The sequence below is a fragment of the Suillus subaureus genome (genome assembly GCF_016647635.1).
Source record: "Suillus subaureus strain MN1 chromosome Unknown BJ212scaffold_19, whole genome shotgun sequence".
Taxonomy (NCBI): domain Eukaryota; kingdom Fungi; phylum Basidiomycota; class Agaricomycetes; order Boletales; family Suillaceae; genus Suillus; species Suillus subaureus.
In genome coordinates, this window is record NW_024538575.1 from 499,218 (window position 1) to 517,039 (window position 17,822).

At 47.4% G+C, this 17,822-nt stretch overlaps 7 protein-coding genes across 7 annotated transcripts; 2 read left to right on the forward strand and 5 right to left on the reverse strand.

The window, feature by feature from the left end:
• Positions 1-435: 435 nt before the first annotated feature.
• BJ212DRAFT_1359926 (uncharacterized protein) lies at positions 436-1,060 on the reverse strand (the record flags this gene model as incomplete). Its single annotated transcript, XM_041335872.1, is given in 4 exon segments — positions 436-571; positions 625-788; positions 799-886; positions 957-1,060. Coding segments are annotated over 3 exon segments (277 nt in total), but the record flags the coding sequence as incomplete, so codon positions are not given.
• Positions 1,061-1,485: 425 nt separating this feature from the next.
• BJ212DRAFT_1462802 (uncharacterized protein) lies at positions 1,486-2,907 on the reverse strand (the record flags this gene model as incomplete). The annotated part of the gene is given in 7 exon segments (XM_041338936.1): positions 1,486-1,957; positions 2,010-2,206; positions 2,265-2,461; positions 2,512-2,554; positions 2,574-2,577; positions 2,612-2,646; positions 2,703-2,907. 7 exon segments carry the CDS (start codon positions 2,905-2,907, stop codon positions 1,829-1,831), a joined length of 810 nt encoding a protein of 269 aa, XP_041192308.1. The 3' UTR covers positions 1,486-1,828.
• Positions 2,908-5,188: 2,281 nt separating this feature from the next.
• On the reverse strand, positions 5,189-8,577 carry BJ212DRAFT_1447440 (uncharacterized protein; the record flags this gene model as incomplete). The annotated part of the gene is made up of 5 exons (XM_041338398.1): positions 5,189-5,395; positions 5,453-7,924; positions 7,975-8,089; positions 8,140-8,384; positions 8,437-8,577. The coding sequence occupies 5 exons, from the start codon at positions 8,575-8,577 to the stop codon at positions 5,189-5,191; spliced, it is 3,180 nt and encodes a 1,059-aa protein (XP_041192309.1).
• A 288-nt stretch (positions 8,578-8,865) lies between these two features.
• On the reverse strand, positions 8,866-10,221 carry BJ212DRAFT_1273448 (pyridoxal phosphate-dependent transferase; the record flags this gene model as incomplete). Its single annotated transcript, XM_041331086.1, has 3 exons — positions 8,866-9,337; positions 9,386-9,645; positions 9,694-10,221. The coding sequence occupies 3 exons, from the start codon at positions 10,219-10,221 to the stop codon at positions 8,866-8,868; spliced, it is 1,260 nt and encodes a 419-aa protein (XP_041192310.1).
• A 103-nt stretch (positions 10,222-10,324) lies between these two features.
• BJ212DRAFT_260383 (WD40-repeat-containing domain protein) lies at positions 10,325-11,741 on the reverse strand. The gene is made up of 5 exons (XM_041342771.1): positions 11,661-11,741; positions 11,192-11,605; positions 11,048-11,136; positions 10,656-10,994; positions 10,325-10,605 (listed from the first exon to the last, which is right to left on the reverse strand). The coding sequence occupies exons 1-5, from the start codon at positions 11,707-11,709 to the stop codon at positions 10,429-10,431; spliced, it is 1,068 nt and encodes a 355-aa protein (XP_041192311.1). The 5' UTR covers positions 11,710-11,741; the 3' UTR covers positions 10,325-10,428.
• A 504-nt stretch (positions 11,742-12,245) lies between these two features.
• Positions 12,246-13,864, forward strand: BJ212DRAFT_1273240 (glycoside hydrolase family 5 protein; the record flags this gene model as incomplete). Its single annotated transcript, XM_041331074.1, has 9 exons — positions 12,246-12,360; positions 12,414-12,482; positions 12,535-12,752; positions 12,803-12,900; positions 12,950-12,974; positions 13,028-13,052; positions 13,224-13,428; positions 13,476-13,651; positions 13,707-13,864. 9 exons carry the CDS (start codon positions 12,246-12,248, stop codon positions 13,862-13,864), a joined length of 1,089 nt encoding a protein of 362 aa, XP_041192312.1.
• Positions 13,865-15,157: 1,293 nt separating this feature from the next.
• On the forward strand, positions 15,158-17,263 carry BJ212DRAFT_1588124 (glycoside hydrolase family 5 protein). Its single transcript, XM_041342422.1, has 11 exons — positions 15,158-15,744; positions 15,798-15,866; positions 15,916-16,133; positions 16,184-16,281; positions 16,331-16,355; positions 16,405-16,429; positions 16,493-16,497; positions 16,552-16,571; positions 16,632-16,802; positions 16,850-17,025; positions 17,079-17,263. Exons 1-11 carry the CDS (start codon positions 15,627-15,629, stop codon positions 17,234-17,236), a joined length of 1,083 nt encoding a protein of 360 aa, XP_041192313.1. The 5' UTR covers positions 15,158-15,626; the 3' UTR covers positions 17,237-17,263.
• Positions 17,264-17,822: the final 559 nt, after the last annotated feature.

Here is a 17,822-nt window from a genome sequence, read left to right on the forward strand (position 1 = left end):
TCGGTTGCTAACTGTAGGTACATTGTAGAAACCCGCCGCAAAAATCACTAAACCTACTTATCGCCACTGTGCCAACTTCCTGCTCGTTTACTAGTGCCCATATATTCTCATTGTCTCCTGCTGCAACCAATCCATGCCCGTCACCTCGTTGTACATCATGAACACAGAAATTGTGCAGTGTCTGCAGCTGCAACATCAACCCCTTCGATCCCGAAAGTATCCAGAATGACAGCGCTACAAAATATGTCAGTGTCATCACCACCAGCCTCAGCATCGAGCCGAGACTCGGGTGGTTCATCCTCCATGGCGTGAATGATACCTGTGCGATTGTCGATCTCGTCGTGAAGCCTAATCGGTAGTCTACTTGTGCTAAGTCAAAATTCCCTCCGCGGGAGTTTGAACCTGACGCCACTTCGACATACGGCAGGTACGCTGGTTGCTATTTTGTTCCGATGTCACGGGCAATCGGACAAGATTGCTGACTTTGCAACTGTGGCGGTGTCATGCGCGATCCACGGTTGCCTCCATACGCAGAGGTACAGTAGTGTGCTCGCCTCAGCTATAAATGCCAGTGAGTAATCCTTAACCTTCGAGCGCTTTGCCAGCTCAAGTTCTTGATCATGGATCCGTATCATAATCGTTTGGTGTGACACCTGAAAGGGACCGTACAACGAAGCGTTGGCAGTCTGTTCAACAGAGCACAGGATATGTACGTATCTGTGTATAGAGCTGAAGAGCTTTTGACTCAATAACAAAAATACATTGGGTCTTAGCTCTCTCTTGAATTGCAATTATGAGATTCATCTCACTCCTCACCGCTATGATGTCTCTCGTAGCGATAGCTGGCACAGCTACCGCACAACAGATCATCGCTGCACCCAAACTAGTGAGTACCTCGCAGTCTAGCGGGTTCTGAAAGTGTGAGCCTTAGACTGTATGCTTACGGGCGTTCACAGACCATGCGGAGTGCGGAACGATCATAGGTCATAGCCCAACAAAGATATACCGTTCTTGTTTATGTGTATACAAGACTACACAATACCGAGTTTTAACATTGCGATTTTGACAGCTGCTGCGACTTGGTACTTTGACCTGTTGAAAATTTGGTCATTTAGCGAATCTCCACATAACGCTTGGGGCTCAAGTTCTCAGTAGTCCCCGGTCCCAAGTGCTACGCTATATGGTAAAATCAAAATTCTCTTCCCAGTGTTTCTTTCGATGCTCAAAATGACATTCCCCGCACCTGAATCGATTGATACGGGGTCTTGTTTGGAACAAGGTAAAGTCTTGGTGAACAGCGTTCTCGCCAATGGCAGCTTCGGCCAAGAGCATTTATTCTTGTGGACGACGGGTACTACTAGGTGGCAGATTTTGAGCACGTAGCCAAACGTTTTCACCCAGACCATGTCGAGGGCACATAAAAAATTGCTTCGGGTTCCTATATCCTGGTGTGTAGAAAGTTACATGATCTATGAAACATTAATGGCACAAAAAGGAGCTACACGTAGAAAAACACCCTTGACGATAGCAAGTTGTTTTGATGTTTGTGATTTGTACATGATAGACAACGATTACACATATGTTACACATATGTACACGCAGTAAGATGAAAAAATGCGCTTCCATCATGATTTGCAACTTCGCTATCGACCATTGCTTGTCATCCTTCATGTTTCCAACCATTCCTCAACGTTAGTGCCCTCTTCAGCGCTCACTATGCTCGCGTCATCCGGCTTCGACTTCGACTGCCCCGTCGTTATCTGTTTCGAGGTCGTCCCCTCCTGTCCATAGAATGATGTCCTAGTGTACGTGCTTATGGGGAACTGCGTCAAGATGACACTCGAGAACAATCCGGGGATGTGAAAGACTGGTCAAGATCGCATGTTTCTTTCGACAATACGCGGTATGCGAAGGTAACGATCACCAGGATGTTACAGATAATAAGGCTGACCGCAGCCTAAACGTCTGTCAGATGTTGTTGAGGGATGCGAGGAATGAAAGTTACTCACCTTGACATGCGCGAAGATGAGCGTAGTTTCTGTCACAGGCTTAAAGAGAATTATAGCGTGGGGGATGGTGATGGCAGTGATTATAATCGATGCACCGAATGAGGACAGGACTAATATTTTTCTACTACGTGAGAGCCCTACATTTTTCCAGAGCTGCAGTGGCGCAGCGGCGAGAGAAGAATCCGCAATAACATCCGCTGTGGGAATCAATAATTTGAGGACCATACAGCCATAGAATGACGAAGAGATACTGACTGATCAGTTGCGAGATTGCCACAGGCTCGGACATCTGGCACGCATGGAATAGGCACACGGTGACCTTCTGAATCAGCAGCGCGACCCACATGCACGCAAATGATACCGCAATAAGATGGGTGATCCATATGTGGACCTTACGGCCTGAATGGTTGGCAATTCTGATAATGCAAAAAATGACACTCATGCGAGCTGCCCTGGATAAGTCAGTCAGGACTGTATGTGATGAGTAAGCTGTGATGTGCACCACAAAACGGAGGTTAAAGCCACTGCGAGAACCCATGATGGTACTGATATAAATGTTAGGCAAATCTTGGAGGGAAAAGTCAAGTAGTATACTAACGATTTGTGTAGGGGATCCAGATGCATGCCAGGCAGACAACTAGGGTCAACAGTGGTTGGTTTACTGAGTAAAGCAGTATGCAAGGAGACTTCTACCGTCTGAGATCAGTGAAATCGCTGCCCATGCATCTTCCCACCAGATGCGATGCGTCCAAACTCTGTAAACAAGCCTGAAGACGGTACAGACTATAGCAATGCCGTGGGATACAGACCCCGCGACTTCCAAACGATAATAAACAGAAGAACACAAGATGATAGCTATTTTCAACTCACCGGCCAGTCGAGTGAGGTTGATATCCATTTATCCGATAGGACAAGGATAAGGCTGAGTATTATACACAAACGTTGGAGCTCGTGGAGGTTAGCCATATATATGACGCGGAAGCATTCTTTGTATATGTCTTTGAGATGATATGATTATCAGGATCGCCCACGGCGTTTCTAGCCAGTGATGACAACTTGCAGGGATACGAAGACCGACCGATTGACATGGTCTCACACGAGATGTAAGGGACCTGTTGAGATGCCATGTCAATCAATCACTGTCCTCTCCGGCTCGCACGCTTACTGGTAACCCCAGCATTAAACATACTTAGGCTTCAAAGTTCAGCCTCAATATCAGCTGATCATACGAAGTGGCATACTTCTCTTCTTGGTATAAAACAGGATTGTTGATGAAAGGTTAGAAGATTACAACAATGAGTTTTGGGGTCGATATTGCACGTCGACGAATATAAGATGGAGTGGGCAAAGAAAGTCTTGCCGTCAAGGGCTACCCTGGCCTCGGGTATGTACACGGTCGTTTTACGAGCCTGCATTAATGATGATCTCCTTGTTCCGACTCATGTAGACCATGAGCGACTAGTGACCAGCAGCAAATTTGCGAGTGTACTAGGCGAGGGTTCATATCCCTGAACCAGCTCACGTCAAGTGTCACTGGCTAGCGGGAACAGCCTGTGGGAACTCGAACCTAATATTGTTGGGGCTAACCTGAAATATCGTACGGACGCCGAACGAACTCGGACCTTACCCCTCGGCTATTCGTACCTCCGCTTCCCACAATATAAAATTTGAAATACAGAAATTCTAATACTGATGTAATTGATCAACCGGGAACGCCCGGCCGGTGCTACCTCCCGAGTCTTACGTGCAAACATAAGACTCGAGTCTGATCCAGGTCACTCCATTCTCTTCCCCATGGAGACTGAGCACCAAAGGTTCCAGATAGGAAAGAAAACCTCCTAGTACCACTCGACCTCCGGGCCCTTCCCGTCGTGGACAGTACCTGCGGGATCGAATGGTCAGGCAAATCCATATCCTCTCCGCTGGAGCTTCGATTTGCAGCTTGTGTAACAGGGAGAGTCGAGAGTACGCTAACCAGAATTCCCTCCCAAAGGAATTGAAGAGGTAATATTTCTCATAATTATCAATTACTTGTACATTCTTTACAAGAATGAGGAACTATGAGAGCTTGGTCTTCTTCCCATGACCTCACAGAAGTTGCGGATGACACCAGACTACCTTCAAGCCGATGCATGCGAGATCCTCCAATCTCTCACTGCCCAAGCACACCAAGTCTCGAAAATCTTAGAGAAACGTTTCGAGGGCATTTTCTCGACATCTACAAGTGAGCAAATCACACTTTGGTTGTAGATGTTGGGGGTAACTCGGATGATTACTCGGACCTTGAAGCTGAGACTGATAAGAATTCAGCGCTCTCCAGACATGGTATGTGCATAGTATGAATTCTCGATCATTATTTCACGCACTGATTTTTATATCGCAGCCCGCGTTTCTACTATTTATCAACTGTCTCATGACTTGCGCTTTTTTAATTCAGTTTGTAAAGCTTGTATGTGCTGTTTCTTGCGTACTGGAGTCGATGTGAAATGAAGTACATGCTACATCGTCATCGACGGTTTTCTCGTTTCCTTCTGCCTGCCATCTAGATGCGAGGTATTGGACGTGGTGCAAAATGCAAAAGTAAGGCCCCTGAACTATCGATGCCAACACATCAATGAACTCCTACGGGCCCGCCAGGGGCAGCAATATTACACTGACAGATGTTAGATACACGTCGCCGCCACGCGAGAATGCATGAGTATATATTTTTGGTGCAGTAAATGTCTAATCTTTTTCTAGGACAGGTAATTGACATATTCACAAGTGTTCTGACCATCCGTTCATCAAGCATTTTGTCTAGTATTTCAGACACGAGATCTTCTTTGCAAACTCGCCACTAAAGCTGAGCCAAATCAAAAGCAGACTACTCAAAAGCACTTCGAGAGCGCTCCCAGTTGCTTATTCTGTTGAAAGCAAATGAGTGAACGTACACGAGATCAAAGATAAGTCTTGTCTATAAACAAAGTCCTTCGGCTTACAAGTCCAAGCTATATATTAGCTCTATTCTGTGTAAATAAAACAGAGATCGTCCCTGTGCTTCTGACAAGCAAAAAGGACAAAGATACGCGAAAAACCAGCTGCAGCAGCTGTGCCTGGGATGGTATAGCACAATTCATTACCAGGTAGCGGGATGCTGACAGCGGGGAGCACACTAGTGAACGAAAGATGTCAAGTCCAATTCATATCCTCTCGTACATGCAGATGTATGCCTTGCTTTTTAAGACCTCGTCCAAAGAGGATAGCCGCACAGTGGTATCACTGATATACGCCCAGTCGCGATGCGGTCGATCTGCGTGAGCCATGCTCTCGGATCCAGTTACCGATAACGTCGTCTGTTCATCTTCCTTCGTGGGGAGGGCAGTGTATGCGATATAGTGACCGCCAAGCTATGGATCCAGTTATAATGAGACGTAGACTCCTCGATTGATTGATACAGTACTCACCATGTTCCCAATATGTACGACTACGGCATATAACCTATACATCCACCGCTCGGGACGTTTGCTCCGACCGCGACTATGCCCTGGCTTGGCATCCGCGTACTGTTCTCGTTTGGGTGCCAAGTAGGGCGCAATATCGAGGTATTCTGGGAAAGATATGTAATCCTCGAGCTTCTTAAAACTAGAGGAGAAAGACATGATGGGAACTTTTGACATTTGCTGGAAGCGTTTCAGGTGAATGACAAGAACTGGCGGGGGTGTGGCAATGAGATAGCGTTTATATGCCGCTCGCATGATCACTTTCTTGGACAGAGGGACACCCGTGGAATCAGGAATCTTTGGACGCCGTTGTAATGGCGCGCGAGGTGTTGGAGAGACTGCGAGGTTCTCTTGGGAGACATTTGGCGATACTGCCGGTGATGCAGCAGTAGAAGAAACATCCGAGTAAGCAGATAAATTAGCAGACGCCCCACTTTCCTCGTCAGAACAGCCTTCGATCTCCATTGTGTTAGCAGGGTGTTTCTCCTTGTCGTGCTTTGATGTGAGGGCGTGCAAAGAAGCCTGGGATGTGTTGGTCGGCGACCCCGTCGTAAAGGGCCTGGCTGTCTTAATGGACATCGGCGACTCCGGAGCGGTAGTAGATATTAATGGAATAGGAAGACCGCCGTATGCTGTAGGACGAGGTGTTGATATGGAGGGTAAATGATCATCGCTCGTCAGCTTCAAGGAGGGTGGTAGAAATTTAATGGCATGTGAATCACTAGAGGTATCAAGGGTTGTGTCACCCGAGGATGATCTGAGGGTATCATGGTTATCGGGGGTATCATAAAAGGAAGTAGCAGAACTTGAGGGAGATATTGACAACCTGGGATGACCGGAAAAACGATTTGGCATTGGTGTGTGATGTGCGCTCCCATTGGGGTGTTGCGTATGATTGGGCTGATCTTCGTCATCTGAGCTCTCTTTTTCATCGTCGCTGTCAGTGCAGGAATCGGACTCATGATTCTGGCCACGCGACCTAGGTTGGTAAAGGCCATTGACGATCTTCCAACACCGATGACACTTGACCATGTTCTCTCCGTCGAGAACCTCGACCGAGGTAAATAATCTCAAACATTCTTCCAAGCCACCAAGCTGAGGGATTTTCAAAAATATACTTTGAGTGGTAGAAGGGCCCGCACTAGACTGGTCCTTCGTCTGCTTGAAGATGGAAAATGGATTTGCAGCTCCTCCTGGATTAATATCGGCCAGGATGTCGCGAAGATAAGCTGCTTCTTCAGCACTCATTTTCGGGGGTCTGGGAGCTTTCGAACGTTTACTTGTGATGGAGGGAACAGGTTGGCGGGGGATGAGAGGAAAACGGGGTGTGGAAGAGACTGAAGGTGAAGGAGACGACTTTTGCACTGGTGACCACGACCGCTTAACGGCCGCTAGTTGCGCTTGCAACAGGTCGTTGACAGCACTAAGAGATGTCGGCTCTCGTTCAACGTTCACATCAGGAGAGTCGATAGGTTGGACGGTTGGTACCGTAGTGTGAGGAGATGGAGATGGAGGGTTTAAATCGTCGTCCTTTGTGTTACGCTGATGTGAAACATCATTTCTTGCTTTCTTCTCTTCTTTCGAGCGACGTCGATCCTCCCTGGATTGCTTGGTGAGCCCAACTGATACACTAATTCTTCGCCCAAGCTTTGACCAGCTTTCCGTCTTCTCCCTTTTCTCGCGACCATGGCCTAAAGAAGGTTCGCTGATTTCTATATGTTCGCGTCCCTTGTGTGGGGTTTCAGCTTCTGGAGTCTCATCGATACGCAAGTCAGGAGTTGCAGCAGGCGAATTGTCAGATTCCGGTGGGTGATGAAGGGCAGTGTCAGGGTGATGTTCGAAGTGGAGTTCGAGTTGGGGTAGAGATGGATCTGTTCCGGTAGTAGTTTCGTTGTTGGTCTCGTGGTCCGCATGCTTATCCACCACAGCAGCCACCTCGACATCCGCCAAGTCAATGCTACGTCGTCTATGAGGATCTACGACTTCTGTGTTCTCCAATGTCGAATCTCTATGTGGTGTGGCCGGGACTGAAGAAGAACGCTGGACAGGAATGACGCTGAGCGCCGTTCCGGATATATTGCGCAGTTTCTTGGCGAGCTGCTTTAGCTTGTCCCGCTTACGTTCGCGAGCATAGTCCTCGGCCTTGATACTTAAGCTGAGGTCGTTGAAGTCCTCGTATGTATGGGAAACATGTTTGCAAGCCTGACACACCAAGATGCTGGCCAACTTACCCCCGAAAAGCATGTCAACAAACGGCGCTAACGTCTCTTCTGCTGGGGGAGATGGATCAGGATCTGGTGCGCTGGCGATTTGTCCTAGTGATGATTGACCAATATGCAAACGATCATGAGTATCAGTGTTCGGCGGCGCGTGTGCCTTCGCAAGAGAGCGTTTTCTCTTTTTGTGCTTGACAGAAGGCTGTCGCTTTTTGATGATCTACGATATGTCAACATGTGAACATGTGATATGATATTACTGTCACTCACGTCAGCCTCCTCCATCTGCATTGCATCAAGTAGATGTCTGAGGAATTCGTGCGCATCTTGCTGGCGAAAATCTAGATATTGGTCGTATTTCTGGCCGACGGATGCTAAAAGTTCTCTGACATCAAGCGATGAGCGATGATTCTGCTTCACCGGTCCAACGCTTACTTTGGCTTCAAGTAATTTCTCTGTCGGTCATCTTGCATGGCCCACGCCTGCCGCAGGAGCGTCACAAACCGATCCCCAATGGGCAACCCAGGGGTCCAAGGCTGTTCATAACGCCCTGCTAGACCATGTCCGTTTGTTAACTCAGGTGATCGGTGGGATGCCACTGGAGTTGATGCAGACAGCTGGACTGCGGGAGGGATATCCTGGAATAGGACGAGATGAGATAGATGCTGTGTGGCGATCAGCTACGGTGCAAGTCATCAGAACATATTCATCGTTCAATGAAACAGAACTCACACCCTGCAACACAGAGTTCATGAAACAGGTATTACCGTGGTTTAACAATCCCGGCGGCAGTAGCGCGTTCTTCTCTCGTTCTTCTCGCGCTTTCCGTGCTCGGTAGATCTCCTGAGGAGTAAGAGACTTTTGCTTCGCCATTCTAGACGAGTTCTAGTTGTGACCCGATGAAAATTATAGTGAAGTCCAGGGCGCTGATAATTTCAACCAGAGAGTTTCGCTAAGGGGCAATTGATGGAAATAAGAATCCTCAGCATGCAAAATGAAAAGGCCAGATAGATCAAGTCGATGAGCGCTGCGCCGTAGGTCCTTAGATCGCGGCATAATACCGCGTACCACGTCAATAATACCAGTGACACGTAATAATCCGTCTGTATTTGGCAAGTGAACCCCTCGAGAAGAGGTCGACCCATCTAAAGTCTACAGGATTCATAGCCTCCCGCAGTTATAATACTCATTTAAAGCACTCTGCAGTTGTCGAAGGAGCGTCCCGTTCTCCTCGGCAGTCCCAACAGTGATTCTCAAGCATCCAGTACATCCAGCCTCTTTCCCTCTGAACCTCACTACAACTCCTTTGTTCTCGGCGAGCTCCGTATAAAGCGTGTTTGCCCGAACGCTGTCAGGAAGTCTGGTTTCTTTATTGAGGATGGGGACCACCAAGAAGTTTGCATCATTGCCGCCAATGACTTCTCCTACACCGAGGGAAGAAAGACTTTCGAGAGACTTCTGTAGCTGTTTCCGTGACTCTACGAGCGTTTGACAATTTGAACGCATGCTTTGAACTGCCTCCTCGCTCAGTGCAGCAAGCGCTAACTGAGCGGATGGAGTGGAGATATTATACGGGGCTTTTGTGTTTGTGAGCACTTGAATTAGTGGCGGCTGTGCAAGGGCGATACCGAGCCTGAATGAAATCGTTAATGAATGCAGGTACCAATAAAGAAGTACTCACCTAATCGCAGCGAGGCCAAAGCTTTTGCTCAAAGTTTGCATTACGCACAGATTAGCATAATCTTTGATTAGGGATACGGCGCTGGCACCCTCGTCGGCAAAGTCGATATACGCTTCATCGATGACGACGATCCCTTTGAATGGCTCGTAGTCCAATATTGCCTTGATAGCTGTCAGGCTAATCAGAGTGCCCGTGGGGTTCCCTGGTGAGCAGAGAAAAATAAGCTTGATAGAAGGGTCGGCCAGGATGGCCGCTTTTATCTACAAGTCGTTGGTCACTTGAGAAACCATGCAAAGTGTAACACTCACATCATCGATCAGCAAGCTGAATCGACCGTGCTCTCCGCCCTCTCCCTCGCTGCCACTCAGATTGAGGTTACAACGAACTATCCCGACATCATTCACTTGCGCGCAAACAGAATACATTCCATAAGTCGGCGGGGTGATCAGAATCTTCTCGTTTACCGGTGCAACACAAATTCGCATCAAGAGATCGATAACCTCATCAGATCCAACGCCCAGGAAGATATGGTCCTTCCCGGGCAGTGATCTGAGAGATGCGATGCGAGATTTTATCTCGTCGTGAGAGGGATCAGGGTATCGGTTTAAGTCTGTGTCTAGTGTCGATGAAAGCTCCTGCTGGGTCCAGTTGAACGATCTGGGAATAGAGTGTCCCAAAGCGTTTTCATTTGCATCGAGGAGGATTCCCTGTTGGTAGTCATCGCGTGCACATCGGTAAGGATGGAGAGCGAGGATGTTTGGCCGAATGACTTTTTCGATATCAAAATGCACAGGCTTTATTGGAGCGGTAGAGGGGGCCAGCCCAAGGATTGGCATGGTGAAAAGATGATATAAGAAGATAAATGTGCTGAAAGAAATCTACGCTGTGGACACAACTGATCGAGTCATAATGTCATTTTGGAGGTTCGGCAAGATAAAACATAGTATACGTAAATTATTCAGTCCGTGCAAAGTCCGTGCCCACGCGTAAGATGTATATTGATCAAACTTTCTTGCATAAATGAAACATTGTACATAGTTAATCTAAGACGGCACCACCCTCCATACTTTGACCAAGCCATCATCGCCAGCAGTGGCCAACATATCTGGATGTTCTAAGCGAGGGCACCATAAGACAGAATTGACGTCGTTGACATCGTGAGCTCCAGACACTCTCGCAAGTAGATTCGCACTCAAAGGATCCTTAGTGTGTTCCGTTTCCTGAGAGGGCTTATCAGTCTCGATGCACCAGGAAAGAGAGTGAAACATACAGTTATTTCCCAAACATTGATTTTACCATCACCACCAGTGGTCGCGAGCCATCCAAGATTCTCACTCGTGCCCTTCCCAACTCCCCAGCTGATCGAGTAAATACTCCTTTCATGTCCTCTCAGCTCTAACACAGACTTCCACTTATATTCTTCCACTCTTTTCCATATCCTGATCGTAAGATCATCTGAGGACGAAGCGAGATAACTCCCTTGCGGTGACCAGGAAAGGGACCAGACGGTCGACTTGTGACCAGAGAGGGTCGAGAAACAAAACCAGTCTTCCGAAGGGTCGTCTATGTAGAGCTTAATGGTATCGTCGTACGAAGCGGATGCAAGTATCTGTCCTGAACACCTGTCAGTCATGCACATTATTCCCACGATAGGCATTTGACCTCTTCAGAAGGGTGCCATGCAACGCATTTTACGTCCTGGCTATGTTCCATGAGTACGCCCATACACTCAAAATCTGCATCGGGTTTGACTGATCGGATTAAATCATTCAGGGATGCAGTAAGGTGAAAATAATAGATACTCACCTTCCCATATCCATACAGTTTTATCTCTGCTACAACTTGCTAGCAGCGTTCCTGAGCTCGAATACCCAACGCTCTTGCACTCTGTTTCATGACCTTCTAGCAAAGTCACACACTCCCAATCCCCCGCAGATTCCCCAGTATCCTGGGAGTCCGAGATATCCTCTCGCTCCCATATCCCGACATTCGAATCAAATGATCCGGTGGCAAGCGCTCTGCCTGATGGTGCCCATGCGATACTGCGTACGGTTTTCGTATGCCCCGTTGGGATAGTGCTAACGTGTGAAAAGGCCAAAGATTTGTTTCCGTTGTCGGATGATCGATAGCTATATGTTCGCACAGATTTGTCCGCTGAACATGACGCTAGCAGAGGCTTGGTGGGATTCCATGCGACTTGCCAAGCACGTTCATCGTGCCCTGCGGTAAAACATCGGTCAGTGAGATGAATATCACTGTTCTATATCGGAGCTACCTGGAAGATCAGAAATGAGTTCAAGCCTGTAGGGTAGGTCGACGTCCATCTCGCTGATTGATTTGCTGACACATCCCTGAACCCATGTCTTTGGCTTACATAAGCATGATATTTGCTTGACCGCATGTCCATGTTGACTTGATAGATCAACTCTGCAAGCCTGGATAACCTGGCACCGGGACAGTTTGGTCTATCTAACTACCCCAAGCCAACTTCCGACAATGAAGCGATGTTTTGCCGCTCGCATGATATTCACGTGATCGCGTCGACTTTCATCCCGGTGCTTCAAGAATCGAGGTGGTGACTGCAGGCCAATACTTTCTTCAACGTCACGATCTACTGTCGTCACGATTTAGAGATGAATCTCTTCACCATAGCGTTAGTCCAGTACCTGCATGCAGAATTCGCGCGAACTTTGGCCACAACCGAGAACGCATCATGTCGATTCATGCGTGTCTGACGCTGTCTCAGGCTGTTCCTGGCGAAATATTTTACACAACATATTTTTAACATTCTAGCTCATACATAAGACAGCCATTTGCATCTGATGAACTTCTCAGCGGATCCATGCTTTTTTCTCGTGAAATGGCCATCCCGTTTTTGTATTCCTTCGTCGCCACGGTCAGCACCATGACGGTCGCTGTCAACGCTCAGGTATTTGCGCCGCTCCAGTTTGCAGGTGTAAATATTGCAGGTTTTGGTGAGTACTATACTTGTACCGTTACTCGTCATATCCAGACTCTTGTTCCACAGACTTCGGTTGTGGCACAGATGGCACCTGCGTTATCTCAGAGACTGTCCCCCCCGTCTACCAACTATCCGGTAGGGTTTTTCTTGGAGAACCCTCGCACACTTTGACATATATACCTAATAGGTGTTGATGGTTTGGGACAAATGCAACATTTTGTCAATGATGACGGCTACAATGTGTTTCGTCTCCCTGTTGGCTGGCAGTACCTCACGTATAATCAGCCGACTGGTGTCTTGAACGAAACTCAGTTTTCCAACTATAACATGCTAGTGTCCGACTGCTTGAGCACTGGCGCTCACTGCGAGATTGATATTCACAATTACGCCAGGTATGATGGGGAGGTTAGTGACCGTGCTTCTGTGATTGTCAGCAATGCTCAAATTTATGATAGATTATCGGTCAAGGTGGTCCAACCAACGAAGTATTCGCTGAGCTATGGTACAATATTGCCTCGTACTGGCAGAACGAAACGAACGTCATCTTTGGGGTGTATGTGATCGCAACTGCATCTACGGACAACTGACTTATTGACAATCAGAATGAACGAACCTCATGATATCCCTGTAAGTCTCTCGGAAATTTCTCTAAGAAACCATGCTGAGATTGCTGAACCTAGAATATCACCACTTGGGCAGAGTCCGGTATGATATTTCTTGATGAATGTTTTCTGTTTCCCCTCTGACAATATGGTTTCACGATTACAGTTCAGGTATGTACTCCTTATTCACAGGCCCTAGATGATACTGAGATTTTGGGGGAATAAGTATGCAGTTACGTCCATTCGGTCAGCATGTTCGACTATCTCTGCATAGTGTTTCAATTGAAAATTATATCTTCGCTATTCAGGGAAGCCGGCGCTACCACCCAGATGATTCTCCTCCCCGGCAACGACTATACTTCTGCGGAAACTTTTGTTTCCGGTGGTTCTGCTGAGGCCCTTGCTATGGTAACAAATCCTGACGGCACATTCACCAACCTCATTATGGACGTCCACAAGTACCTCGACTACGACAACTCGTTAGTACAATCATTTCCTTGGCAGTGCTCACGCTAATATCACTTAGCGGCACCAACGCTGCTTGTGTGACCAACAACATTGACGACTCATGGTACCCTCTGGCCACCTGGCTCCGTGCAAACGGTCGTCAGGCCCTCAATACTGAGACTGGTGGTGGGGATGTAGACTCTTGTGTTGGTTATATATCGCAGCAGATCGGCTACCAGGCTGCTCAATCTGATGGTACGTTTTCGCCCATTACCATGTCCTTGCACAAGTCGATTGGTATAATCTGTAGTCATCCTTGGCTACCTTGGCTGGTCGGCTGGTTCCTTCGCCACAGACTATGTTTTGTCTGAGGTGCCCATCTACAACGGCACCGGCTGGAATGACACACTCTTGGTTTCGATGGCTATGTCGCCTATGACCAACATGCTGGTTGCATCCGTTGTATGAAATTGATATAGGGTATTTTGCCTAGATATACTTCCTGTAATAACGAGCTGGACGTTTACTACCCCCATGCCAGCGTAAAGTGATTGATTTATGATTATTGTGACAGTCCACCATGATCATTTTTTCTACTACTTACTCCCTAACTCGCTTACATCCTGCGTCGGGGTGTGTGATATATGCAGATCATCAAACGATAAAATTCCTAATCTGATCAAAGTACGACAACTGCAGACATCCGCGGACAGCCAAACGACGGGATGCTGGTCACAAACTGCTTAAAGTTAATTTGGAGGAAGGACTAATCGCGCTGATGTTCCAGCACAGGCTTACTTAAACATTGCTAAAAGCGGAGTCTTTCCGCCGTCCCTTGGTTACCTGAGTACCCCACTTTGTGTACCCCGGCATCATGGTGTTTTGGTTCAGATTCACCAATGCGGCAGCCCATTGAAATATCTAGTGCTTACTCGCGAGCCCATACGCGGGATTCAGAACGCGCCGATCACACTGCGCATGGTTTGGTGGTGTCAGATCTTCGTGATTACCCACCAGGCTGGGGACTGTTATATTGAGTCCTTCTACCTCTCAGGCTAATCTCATTTCCTTGCTTGAACTCCGTTCTCGAGTGCGAAACTAACACCTGATGGTTTCAACTCTAGGGTAGCTAGCGCCTCTACAAGACATATTCCAGCACATTCGTTGCTTAATTATTGTCCCCATGGGAGTGTCCATAATGGCATTGGCGACCCAGAGAGCAATATATCTTCATAAAGACAGCAATATCGACAGACAGCGGTACTGTCGTTCTGGTGTATCACCATGGTAGACCGACCGACTACCCACCGAAAGTACCATAATATCGACGAAGTTTACTCCTGTTGTCGTTCTACGGCGATATTTAGCTTGGACCCGACCTGTATGCCGGGCACAACTAGGCACAACTGCATGGTCAACACACGGAATTATGCAATCCATTATATGGCAGGTATCGTGCGTCATATCGGGGGAATACCAGACCATTACAAGCTAATACGACTTGATCGGAGCCCCATGCAAAATTGCGTGTGCTGGAGACTGGAGTCGAAACGCGACCCCTTGGGAAACCCAAACAGACCCAAACCTGCGGGACTTGGCTAACCGAAGTGACGCAAATCCAATGCCGTAGGCACGTTCGACCCTGAAACGACTATTTAGAGACTTTGTGCGTATCGGCTAATATTTTCTCATCCGAGGGCGTGGACAGTAGGAGTTTCGTCTTGTCCCAGTGTTCGATGGCAAATATATAAGCCTTTCGGTGCCGACTCGATTGGCCACAACAGGTGGCTAGGCATTCTCCGAAACAATCCATCCATTCAATGGCATTTAAAGCATAAGCAAATGCCCGATATCATGGAAAGCATGGACCTATAGATTTGCGTGATGTTCGCGCGATCACGTTGATCTACTTGTCTTTCATCGCGGTAGTCTTGGGGACTGGCAAATATCTGTTTTTTTCTCTTCCGCCGCGCGCACTGTTGTCATGATTTAGAGATGAGTCTTCTCATTACCATGGGGTCAACATATTTTCATGATTTAGAGATGAGTCGTCTCATCACCACAGGGTCAATAGTTAACTCGTGCGAACTTCGGCCGCGAGTGAGAGCGCACCATGCGCGTCTGTTCTGGCAAAGCATTTTACATAGTATAATCAACGTTTTAAGCCGTATATAAGACAGCCATATCATCGGATGAATCACTCAGTATATCCCTGTTCTTTTCGCGTGAAATGGCCATCAAGTTTTTGTATCCCTTTGTTGCTGTCGCTCTTAGTACCACAACGGTCCTGGCTAGTGCCCATACATCTACACTGCTCAAGTTCGCAGGTGTGAATATTGCAGGTTTTGGTGAGTGCTATACTGCTGCCATTACTTGTCATGTCTAGACTCCTGTTCCACAGATTTCGGCTGTAGTACAGATGGCACTTGCGTTGCTTCAGGTGCTGTTCCCCCTGTCCACCAACTATCTGGTATGGTTTGTATCCCTGAATCCTCTCATAACTCTAACATACCCACTAGGTATTGATGGTTTGGGCCAAATGCAACATTTTGTCAATGACGACGGCTACAACATGTTCCGTCTCCCTGTTGGTTGGCAGTACCTCACTAACGACCAGATGACTGGCGTTTTGGATAAGACTCACTTTGCCAACTATAACATGCTGGTGTCCGACTGTCTGAGCACTGGCGCTTACTGTGAGATTGATCTCCACAATTACGCCAGGTACAATGGGCAGGTCCGTGACCGTACTTCTGTCATCGACAATGACGCTCAATTTGACAATAGATTATCGGTCAAGGCGGTCCAAGCAACGAAATCTTCGCTGAGCTCTGGTCCAACATTGCCTCGCACTGGAAGAACGAGACAAAAGTCATGTTTGGGGTGTATGTAATAGCCGCTGCAAGTAGGGATCGCTGACTTATTGATAATCAGGATGAACGAACCTCATGATATCCCGGTAAGTCACTAGCAAAGTCACATAACAGACTATGCTTACGTGAACGTAGAGTATCGCCACTTGGGCAGAGTCCGGTATGATACTTCTTGATAGATTTTTTCTGTTTCCCCTCTGACGATATAGCCTCACGATTATAGTTCAGGTATGTGCCCCTTGTTCATCGGCTTTAGATGATACTGACAATTTTTTGGAACAGAGTGCAGTTACTGCCATTCGGTCAGGATGTTCGACTATTTCTGCGGGGGGTCTTAATTAAAACATATATTCGGCGTTTAGAAAAGCTGGCGCTACTACTCAGATGATTCTCCTTCCCGGGACCGGCTATGCTTCTGCGGAAACTTTCGTTTCCAGTGGTTCCGCTGATGCCCTTGCTACAGTGCACAACCCTGACGGCACATTCACCAACCTCATTATGGACGTCCACAAGTACCTCGACTCCGACGGCTCGTTAGTACAATCATTCTCTTACCTGTGCCTCCGCTAACATCACTTAGTGGCACCAATGCTGCGTGCGTGACCGACGGCATCGAGGACACATGGAAGCCTCTGACCACCTGGCTCCGTGCAAATGGTCGTCATGCCCTCAATTCTGAGACTGGTGGTGGGAATGTAGACTCTTGTGTTAGCTTCGTATTGCAGGAGATTGGCTACCAGGCTACTCAATCTGATGGTACGTTTTCACCTATTATCATGCCCTGATACAAGTCGACGTGCATTATCTAGTGATCCTCGGCTACGTTGGCTGGGCGGCTGGTTCCTTCGCCACAGATTATGTGCTGTCTCAGGTGCCTTACTACAGCGGCACCGGCTGGAACGACACACACTTGGTCTCGATGGCCATGTCGCCTAAAACCAACAAGCTTGTTGCATCCGTTGCATAAAATTGGCGTAAAGTATTTTACCTAGACACACATTCTGTAATAATGATAGTGCTTGAAGAACGTCATCCTGTTTATCATCCGCTGTAAAAATTGATTGATTAATGATTTATCAACAGTTCTGCATGTTCATTATTCAGCTACCAGTATTCTCTTTACATCCTACGTCTGTGATACGCATCATCAACCAAGTCACGTATTATCAATCTGATCAGTGTAATACGTCGACTGCAGGCGTCGAACATCCAAACGACCGGATGTTGGACACAAAGCGTTTAGGGCCAGCTGAGAACCTCATGTCTGACATCCTTCCGCCCGTTGCACTTGGCGTTTTTCTTATCCTATTGCCCGTCAATCCTGCGACATACCAATTCTAATGTCAGACCCTTCACCAATATTGACCCTTAGGTCAGTTCCATTCTTACCTGCATTATTCGTTTCTGCGCTGATCTCGCCCTTTAGTTCCTCGTGATCTGTATTGCGATACGTAACTTTAATGGACATCATTCTTTATTATCCAATTACTCAATTGCCAGTGGTTCTATTCCTATTTGTGCTAATAGATCATCCCAAACTTAGATATTTCAAT